The sequence below is a fragment of the Copidosoma floridanum genome, unplaced genomic scaffold, assembly GCF_036245765.1.
Source record: "Copidosoma floridanum isolate Cflo_tuat_1 unplaced genomic scaffold, Cflo_Japanese_pri ptg000034l, whole genome shotgun sequence".
Classification (NCBI taxonomy): domain Eukaryota; kingdom Metazoa; phylum Arthropoda; class Insecta; order Hymenoptera; family Encyrtidae; genus Copidosoma; species Copidosoma floridanum.
In genome coordinates this window covers 7733820-7744979 of record NW_028321911.1, presented here as the reverse complement: position 1 = coordinate 7744979, position 11160 = coordinate 7733820, and the positions used below count along the sequence as shown (strand labels likewise).

At 31.7% G+C, this 11160-nt stretch overlaps 1 protein-coding gene across 1 annotated transcript in view; it reads right to left on the bottom strand.

The window, feature by feature from the left end:
- Nucleotides 1-218: 218 nt before the first annotated feature.
- Nucleotides 219-11160, bottom strand: part of LOC106641746 (G protein-coupled receptor Mth2) — a 486490-nt gene continuing 475548 nt past the window's right edge. The window contains exon 5 of the mRNA XM_089597612.1: nt 219-751. Coding sequence (XP_089453738.1) covers nt 336-751 — 416 coding nt within the window. The 3' untranslated portion in view covers nt 219-335. The remainder of the gene's footprint in view (nt 752-11160) is intronic.

Here is an 11160-nt window from a genome sequence, read left to right as displayed (position 1 = left end):
GAAAAATGACACAGTTGAACGAATATGATGTTTAAAGATAAACTGATGATTTCCCTGATAAATGACAATTATTTTTTTTTAATTTTATGATAGACACTTATTATTCTGTACCATTGAACATTCATCCTATCATAAGTGATAAAAGTATGAAATATAAGTCTAAGCTGTTATTTTTCATAAAAGGCGGTCAAATAGATTTTGGATAGGTAAATCAAAAATTCTCCACTGTATTAGTTCACGGTAACAAAGGTGATTGTGGCTGTAAAGTTAGCTAGTAAACTTATTTGCTAATGTGTCTGTAAGATTCATGACCCTAAGACATTAATAGTCGTGTTCTAAGGTTCATCTGAATCTTGAAATGCCCGTTGATCCTCAAATCTGCGTACAAGATTGTACCAGATTATTGTTCGAAGTGGTGATCGTATCACAAAAAGTCCAAAGACGACAATGCCCTGGAGCGCATTGATAATATCAAACGCTGAACAAGCATGCCAACTGCTACCTACCCACCACGATGCAAGCTCAATCATCCAGTTGATGCCCATAAGACAAAATAGACCAAGGCATAAGAAGACAATGTGCTTTAACCAACGCTCTTTGTGCACTGACTGGATATTACTAGCGAATTGGCGCAGTTCTATCTTTCGCTGGAATTGTATGATTTCTAATGCTATCAGTACAACTAATACCAGATTCATGCAAATCAGCAAGCTTAACGGTACGTAGAATAATAGCTTGGCTCCTTTGTCAGCTGCAACATATAAAAATTCTCTTTTAGTGTTATTTTTATTGATTTATTAATGTATTGTTACCGTTTTTATTTTTGTTATCTTTACTAAAAAATATTTCAGAATTATAAATATCTGTCGTATAGTAGATCCTTGTTACACAGCGCTGCATAAAAAATAAAATTACTTTTTCGAACAATAAAAATTTTGCAGCAAGCGTTTTTTTAATAATACATTTATAAATTCTATTGCAAATGATAACATTCTAATGAAATGTAATATAAAGTCATCCATAAATGAACGCTGTATTACAAAGAATTTATTTTAATAATTATATATCTCAGAAGATTCACAATTCTGGAAATTTTTTTTATGGCGAGTGTAATGTGAGAATTGGATACTTTTTCTAAACAAGAAAAATTCTTATTTCTATCGTAACAAAGTGCAAAAGTAAAATAACAAATTTATTCCTACTTGATTCAACTATTTAAAATGGTACGAGTATTAATAAATGAATCATAAAACGTGGGAGTGCAATCAAGTACTTTACTTAGCTCTCAGAAATAATTAAATATCGGTGTGGTTGTCTTCTACAATCGTGATTTAATGTACATATTTCAATTCAATAGTTGAAGAAAATACATTGAAAAATTAAAATTTCTTGGAAAGTGTTTATAAGAATTCGAAAAAAAAAAATTGAAATCACCAAGTTTGTTAATATAGATAATACACAGTCTAAAATTGTACATACAAGTATGTGCACAATGTACATTACAAACAAAACCTATTCTCAAAATGAAGTTTCTTTATGGCTTACGACACATACCGCTTCCTAATTTTATGAACAAGCCATTATTATAAATAACCTAAGATCGTTATTTTTACAAGTTTTTAACAATTTTAACTTGTGCTCATTGTCTTACATTTATAATAGGACTTCTTTATACTAAACCTAATAACATGCGCACATCATCAGTAGGTTGATTTTAGCTTATTTTACGAACATCGGACCAAAAACCTAATGAAACCTTCATGTTATCTTTCAGAGTTTTTTCTTATATTTTCCTATGAATCACGTGGCTAAAGTAAACCATGGTTTCTAAATAAACTTTTTGCAGTAAAATTACATAACTTTACCTATTTAGTTCTTACTTACTTCTTAAAAATATCTCAAAGCAATAATATAATGTCTATATGACATAGTATAGAATCAGTTCTAATAACCAGAAATTTTTTTTGTATTTTGGAGAGGTATTCTGTTAGATTATAATGAGAAATGTGTAATGAAAGCTAAATCTAGAGGGCGCCAGGGCCATTGAGTCCTGATTTATGGACGTATTAGTGTATCTGTGTATGTGTGTAAAATTGTGTGTAGGGCGATACTATCGAGGAATTTGACGATTCACGTTATCGATGAATAGTATGTATTATATAAGACGCTTACACGGATACACGAATACATTTATAAATCAGGACCAAGTTTCCCTGGCGCCCTTTAAGCTCAGCTTTCACCATACTTTTGTTGGCACCATTTGCTTAACACAATAAGGTTCAGTGACAGTTTATAAGTGACAGTGAACACTGTCACTAAGGGACTGATTTACACTTTGAATAATTTATCTTATTAACCTATTATAAAAAAACCACACGATTGGTTTCACCACGTTAGTAAGAGTTTGTGAAATATGACATAGTCACAAGACTCTATCCCAGACAAATTAGATGGAGCGGCCCATAATTATTTTTAATACTTAACACACTCATGGTATACTTTGAAACTCGATACAAAGTGTCAGGTATAAGTGTTAGTTGAGTGTTCATTTGATTCACTCTTAAAAATATTTGTATCCTTCGAACTATAGCCTTGTGTCAAAAACGTTGTGCTCACAAAAATTTAACAAACCTTTCAATAGGCATTATTTGAGATACACACAAAGATTTATTAAATAAAGTCTTTTTTAGTACAGTCTTCACTGTTTTATTAGAATGTTATTCGTGGATCATCTGACTCAGGCTATTGTATTTATTGGAATTTTGTATTAGTGTAAGTAATCATTTATATTATAAACGTGCAGCAAAAATGCAAAATATAGTGTTTAAGGGCACAGAAAATCTACAAGAAGTCAAAGAAGAATGTATAATTATAAGCAGAATTCAAATTTTATACTGTTCTGTTATCATAGCCAACTGAGCTATGGTATTAATATTCTGAAGTTAAATGTAAACTGACTAACTGGAAAAGCGAAAAAAACGTCTTTTAAGCCATTTCGTTAAAAATATTATACGCTGACTGAGCCATTTACTTACTTGTCACCACATTTGTTAATCGATTAAATAAACGTTATCCCAAGTAGTTAATTCCCAATAACCCAGGGCGCTTGGTTGCCTCAACTTTTGTTTATTTATAGTACAAACAAAATTCCAAATAGCATATTCCCAATTATCTGAAGCACTTACTTGTCCGTATTTTCATTTATTTATTAAGTAAACAAACTCTTGAGCGGAAAATCTCCAGAAATACAGTGCACTTACTTGTCCACACTTTTTGTATTTTTAAAGTAAACAACGTTATACCGTTAGGATGACCACTGAAGAGGAAGCCGCTGTGGCTGCCTGTGCTTCTCAGGGCTATCTTCCCTGGCTTACATTTGCAGTGAAAAATTCTCTGACGGCACCAGGCTGGATGTTGGAATGGCCACATAATTCTAAAGTGTTGGAGCGGGTTGTGCTCTGGCTAGACACGTCTCCTGGTATACCGTTGGAGACGTTATCGGTTAGAATAATATTTATTGGTGGCACTCGTCGATCCTGAAGGTTCAGGGTAAAAATAGACCTAGGTTAATTGCCCATTGGAGAAGAGTGCCGTTGGGAACCGGGATACCCAGCTGCATGACTATCATCTACATTCTCGATGCAGCTCGATGAACTGCCGGTAGACGACTGCAGAAAATTTTGGAGACGCTCCAACCTATTATAACCCCTTACTTAATTCTGTTGCAGGTACCTTCGATTTTATGTCGACGCCACCTAGTGGATCCTACTGAGCTAAAGTGAAAAGCTGGTGTATTTTTTAAAATTTTTAAGCTTATTCATCGCTATTGTTATTAAAATTCTTAAGATAAAAACTATACTAAAACCATCTAGGAAGTGTCAAGAATCAGTATGCGAAATTTCAGCAATATCTGTTCAGTAGTTTTCGTGGTTAGCGATTAGAACGTTTTCAGCGACTTTGCTTTAAAAAGTAGTAAGATGTTACAAAAATCCTGTGCGGTTAACCCCAAATAACTAAGTAAGCTGACTTCTTCGCACGTTTATTTATTCATTAAATAGACAGAATCACAAGTGGGCAGTTTCTTATGACCCAGTGCCTTTATTTGTCCACAAGTTTTTTTAATTGTTAAATAAAGTAAATTAAAAAAAATCAATTTTCAATGACCAAGTGCGCTTACTTGTCTGTTTTTTTTTCTTAAACTTAGTAAGCAATACTTCATGCGATTAATCTCTAACGGCCTAGTGCGCTAACTCGTCCGCACATTTGTGGACTTATAAAATAAACAAAATCCAAGGAGGCCGATCCCCTACAACCCAGTGCGCTTACTTGTCAGCCCTTTGTTTTATTCATTTAGTAAGCAAAATCTTAAGTGGGCAATCTCCAGTGATCCAATGACTTATTCACATTTTTGTTTATTTAATTAGTAAATAGTTAATTACTAATCATCCAGTGCCCTGTCTTTTTTTTGTAATTTAAGAAAAATCTAAAGCAACAAATTCTGAATGACAAACTGCACTTACTTGCTTGTTTTTTATTTATTGAGTAAACAAAATCCCCACCGGGTTATATCTAATTATTATCCAGTAAGCTGACTCTTCTGGACTTTTGTTAACGTATGAAATAAACAAAATTCCAAGCAGTTAATTCCTAATAACCTAGTCCACTTATTTGTCTGCATTTTTTTCCATAATTGAATGAACCAAATTTTGAGCAGCCAATCTCCAGTAAATTAGTGCGCCTACTTGTTTGCTCTTTTATTTATTTATTGAGTGAGAAAATTCTTAAGTGGATAATCCTTAATATACCAGTACTCTCACTTTTTCGCACTTTTGTTTATTCATTAAGTAAGCGAAATTTCGATTGGTTAAGCCTTAATGACCTTTTGTGCTTGCTTGACTACATTCTTTTATTTCTTTAATAAACGAACCATTAAGTGGCTTATTTTTAGTGACCTAGTGAACTTACTTTCTTGCACTTTTGTTTTTTTCTTATACATAAACAAAATTCCAAGCAGCTTGGCCACAAGTAACCAATTTGCTTAGTTGTGTGCACTTGCTAATTTATTAGGTCAACAAAATCTCCTGCAAACAATCTCAAATATCCAGTGTGCTTATTTAAATACACTGTTATTAAATTATTATAAAACTAAAATAATTTATTAATCGCTTATTATCGTTATTAAGTGAGCAAAATCTTGAGTCCAAAGCCTTAATGACTTGTTGCTTTTTTCCCCACACTTTCGTGTATTTATAAATGAACAAAATTCCTAGTGGCCAATTGAGAATGCTTTTTTGCATCTACTCGTTAACACTTCTCTTTATTTATTAAATTTATGTATGTTTATAAGATCAACGAAATTTAAGGCAACCAATCTCTCATGACTCAGTGCACTTTTTTGTCCATTTTTTAAAATTTATTAAATAAGCAAAATCTCTACAATCCAATCTTTGATAATCCAGTGCACTTATTTGTGCGCATTTTTCAAAAGTTATTACCTTAACCAAATGTAAAGCAGTTAATTTTCAGTAAATGAGTAGGCTTACTTGTTTATACTTCTGATTATTTGTTGAGTAAGGAAAATTTCGAGCAGCCAATCACCAATTAACTAGTGCGCTTACTTGTCTGCCCTTTTTTTTCAATAATAAGTAAGCGAAATCCCAGACAGTTAATCCCTAGTGACCCAGTGCGCTTACTCGTCTACATCTTTGTTGATTCGTGAAATAAACAAAATCTAAGATGACTTACTCCTAATGTCCCAGTGCACTTGCTTGTCCGCACTTTTAAATTTAATAAATAAGCAAAATACCAAACGGTCATCCTCCAATGATTCAGTGCGATAACCTGTCCACATTATTGTTTATTCGTAATATAAACAAAGTCTTAAGCAGATAATTCCCCCTGCTCCAGTGTGCTCACTTGCTTGCACTTTTGCTCATTTAGAAAGTAAGCAATATTTCCAGCAGACATCCCTTAATTACTCAAAACTGGTTACTTGTCTGTACATATTTTTATTTTTAAAATAAACAAAATCTGAAGTAACCACTTCCCAAAAATCCAATTTGCTTACTTGTTTCCACTTTTGCTTATGTATCACAAAAACGAGATCCTAAGTGGGCAATCCCCAACGACCCAGTGCGATTACTTGTCTGCACTCTTATTAATTTATTAGCAAAATATTAATCAGGCACTTCCTTATGACCTAGTGGAGTCGTACACATTTTGCCCGGTTGACGTTTGGCCCGACGCTTGTTCCCAAGGCAACTATCATTGTTGATGAGTTGTCTTTGAAAACATTCTTAAGAAATTTTGTTTACCTACCAAAAAAATCTGAAGAAAATTTGAAGAAAATCTTAAAGTGATCCAAGATTTTTTTGAAAATTTTTAAAATAATCTGAAGGTAATCTTAAGATGTCTTTGAAAACTTTAAAAAAATTTTCGAAATCCTCAAGAAAATCTTGAGATGATCTTTACATTTTTTAAAGTATTTCCTAGAGATTATTTGCGATTTAAAAAGAAAATTTCAAGAAAATTAGGAGAATTTTAATATTAAGTTTATTATTGGCAATGAATCTGAAGGAAATCTTCTTAAAAATTGTAAAATAAAAAGTTATTGCCTAAAAGACGTTTGTTTCTACACGTGTACTTAAAGTGGGTAACTAACAACATCCTCGCGTTTTCCCTGGACATAAGAAGTAATATGAATTTGGTAGTGATTACAACTATAGATGATGCACGTAGAATAGTAACCTTATCTTCAACTAACAACGTTAATGTTGGCTAATTTTTAATTTTATCGAATAGAAAAAGAAATGTCAGTTAATCAGTTGAGAAAAGATAGTGTTGTTTTCAATTCTGGTAAAACTGTGTCTGACATTGATGATAAAGAGAAATTGTGGGTTAAAATAACAGTTTTTTTCAATGCAAATGTGCCTCTTGAACGAAAAGTGAAAAGGTTTTTTGATTTTTATTAATCATCACTTAGTTGTTTAACTTAACAATTTAATAATTTTTGTAATATTTAGAAAAATAGTAAGCCGTTAATGAGACATTTAAAAAACATTCAGAATACAATTGAAGGTGACATAAAAAAAATAATGTTTTGATTACTTATCAAAAGGGTGAGTTATTAACATTTATTCGAATATTTTATTATATATATTTTATTTTGTTTGTTATTTATAGATGTTTAAGTTCTGAAACAATACAATAATAATGCAAAAATTATGCAGATTTTCACACTCTGAGTTAAATTTTATATGTATTATGGTCGTAGAAACGTACATATTCGCAAAGTGTAAGTGCAATGTATTTTTTACCGATCTAGCTACCAAATGATCACCATCATCACGAGTGAAAGATGCTTCTTTTCAATCTCATTCAAAGACTTGAGGATTGGCTGGACGTCATTTTTTAGATTTTCAATCAAAAGAAGGTACTTGAATTTCTTTTGTCCTTAGAGAAATGTATGATAATGTTAGACATGAAAGTAATGTGTGTGTGTTTCCTGTACATTAACTGTGCCTAAATAAGTCAGTTTGTTAAAATCTATTAGTTTGTCTTTGACGTTTTTTTATCATTAGCAATTAACTCTTATATTTTTCAGTTATACAATGCTTAATTTTCGAGTTATCAAGCTTTAAACAGTTTTATAAATCTTATTGAAAAAAAAAATTATTTCTATTATTTACTTAATTTCAAAACTTTTTTTAAAATAGTAGTTTTCGTCGGGTAAGTGCCATCGTCTCTGGGGCTATTTTGCAGCCCGAGGGACTTGCGAAGCAGGACCTGAGGGACATAAGGTGGCCGCAGAGCGATGGCACTTATGTGGCAAATCCTATGTTTCCTACCGAGGGCACACCTAACACTCAAAAACGCTCGTGGTCGAAAAAAAATTATTTTGTTCTATTTTAAAGTTAATAATAATGACGACAACGACCAGTCAGTGTACGTGTACTTACTTTTTTATTTGAATACATATGTTTTTGATATTTAAATTTTGTAGATTTTTTTTAACTGTATTACTGTATTACAAGAAAGTCATTGGATATATCGATGAAACGACTGTTCCGAAGGAAGTTAGAACTCTTAGAAAATATCTACTAAAGATATTCGTGCTCAATAACAGCAATGGAAAGCGGATTACCTGTCTCATCATATACATTATTATTTTTTTTAGATTCTACATATTGATGGTGCTCATTGCAAGAGTGTGAAACAAACTTTCATGCATGCAGCGCAAAAAAATTAAAATAAATAATCTATTGTAACACAACAATGACTTTTCTTAGATTATATAATCAAAACAGCTATGGATCGTAGGAAGCAAAAGAAGTAACTTATGAAAATATTAATCGAGCAACTGGATTGATACGTAAGTTTTTTAATTAAATTTTTAATTTGAACAACAGTTTATCAGTACAATTTTGTTTTTGTATAGGTCTTCGAACTTATTTAAAGACACCGTTTGCTTTACCGACCAGTCACTTTGACAATTCAACGAATGGCTGTGGTTTTGTTACTGATCGCAGGTGGAAAGTAACTGTTATCACTGCTAACTTTGAATCTTTGTCAATTGACAAGGGTGTGTATATCCAAGTAACCAGATAAATTAAACATACTAATTTAAAGTTTAGTTCAGTCCAAAGAACTTAAAAGAAACTAAGTCAGAAGGATTTTAAATCCATACGAAAAAGCGGCGTTTTTGCAGAAAATGTGATTTTACGTCATTTTGAAATATTGACCTTAATGATTCGTACCTTTTCTTCTCATAAGTATTTTTGACTAAATCTGAGCTTACATTTAAGCTCTTTTTAAGCACTGCATAGTATTAAATGACTAAATATCTTACCTAATTTGGGAGTTGTGTTATAAGGAAAATAGTAGTACCATGTTTTTTATTTAAAGTCGTGCCATCACGGTTTTTAACAACCACTCGGCTTACTGTTTATTTGAGATATTATTTTGGACAGGAATTAAAAGCACTTTTACACAGTCTGAATTTGATCCTTAAATGGGTTAAACATAATGTTTAGATCAAAACTAACGAGCAATGTAAAGTATTGATGAAAAATCATTGATTTTATATTTATGAGCTCAAACTAAAAGTATTCTTGTGCGCTGTAGGTTGCTTCTTAAGTTGATGGCATAACTTAATTTCGAATCGAGCTACAGTGCCTGGATGAGATGTGTGATTTTTAGAAAAATTTGGTCTTAGCGCTGCTGCGTTTTCTTTACTGTAGCTCCTTCCAGGTTAAAATTTTTTATTAAAAGCATCCAGCTGGCCTATTTGGGTTTACCAGGATAAAACAAAGAGAATGAGCCTATTTGGAGCTTTTTTAGTTTTTTCGAGGCAATTTGATTCATGAAAATGTTTTTTTTATTTTTGGTACTCCAAAAGTGGTTATTTACTTTTCGTTGATTACGTTTATTATAATTGATTAGGTATTAATACTGCAATGAGAACCTGTAATAATTTACTTCATGTCGTTCCTTGCACATGGGTTCTTATGATAAGACAGACGACTAAAGCATGCAACAGTGTATGGAAATTCTTTAAAAATCGATATCCGTACTTTGATTCAATGAGAGCTATCTGTGATTATAAGAAAACGCTTATGAAATTGATGAATATGAATTTTTAAAAAACAGTCATTCATAAATCTTGTTTGCACTTTGCTCAGGTGTCGTTAATTATTTTTCTCCTCGCTGTTATATCTTGCTATTTTTTAGGCACAATTATTATACTGACAGAGTGCTTATGTTCTTGCCCACGCAAAAAAAGAGATTGATATTTCATTAGTATTTGGATGTCTTATTTCAACTCAATCGAGGTAAAATTGCAGCATTTAACTTGTATTTATTGAGGGAAGTTAGCAGCGCTAAGATCAAATTTTTCTAAAAATCACACATCTCATCCAGGCACTGTAGCTCGATTCGAAATTAAGTTATGCCATCAACTTAAGAAGCAACCTACAGCGCACAAAAATACTTTTAGTTTGAGCTCATAAATATAAAATCAATGATTTTTCATCAATACGTTACATTGCTCGTTAGTTTTGATCTAAACATTATGTTTAACCCATTTAAGGATCAAATTCAGACTGTGTAAAAGTGCTTTTAATTCCTGTCCAAAATAATATCTCAAATAAACAGTAAGCCGAGTGGTTGTTAAAAACCGTGATGGCACGACTTTAAATAAAAAACATGGTACTACTATTTTCCTTATAACACAACTCCCAAATTAGGTAAGATATTTAGTCATTTGATACTCTGCAGTGCTTAAAAAGAGCTTAAATGTAAGCTCAGATTTAGTCAAAAATACTTATGAGAAGAAAAGGTACGAATCATTAAGGTCAATATTTCAAAATGACGTAAAATCACATTTTCTGCAAAAACGCCGCTTTTTCGTATGGATTTGAAATCCTTCTGACTTAGTTTCTTTTAAGTTCTTTGGACTGAACTTAACTTTAAATTTAAGCTTTTTTAAAACTTTTGTATTATTTTCAAAATCGAGTAGAAGAGAAGTTTCAAGAGTTAAGCTACAAATTTTATCATTGTACTTGTGTTGTCACAATTCATGCGATAAAAAATGTAAAGAGTGTCTTTTCTATGAAAAATAAAAAGAGCAAATGAACTTTATGAAAGCTCTGCAAATATTAAAAGATTTTACCAGAAGTAAAGTCATAAGCATTTCAAATTGATACGACAAAACGGCGTTTTCGCAGAAAATCTGATTTTACCTCATTTGGAAGTATTCACTTTAAAGCTTTGTATCTTTCCTTCTCGTAAGTATTTTTGACAGAATAAAAGCTTAAATTATAGCTATTTTCAGACACTATGGAGTACTAAATAATAAGTTATCTTACCTAATTCGAGAGTTTAGTGATCATGCCATCACAGTGTTTAACACTCACTCAGCTGAGAGTTGATTTGAGAAATTATTTTGGACATTAATTAAAAGCAGAGTCTAAACTTTAACCTTAGTTGGATTAAATATAACGTTTGGATCAAAACTTACGAGCAATATAAAGTATTGATGAAATATCATTGATTTTATAGACGGTTACTAATTTTCAATATCAAATAAAAACTTTCATTACTGGCGCTCAGTATAAGATTTTTGACTCAACTAGGGCTTAAATCAAAGGTGTTTTATTTTCT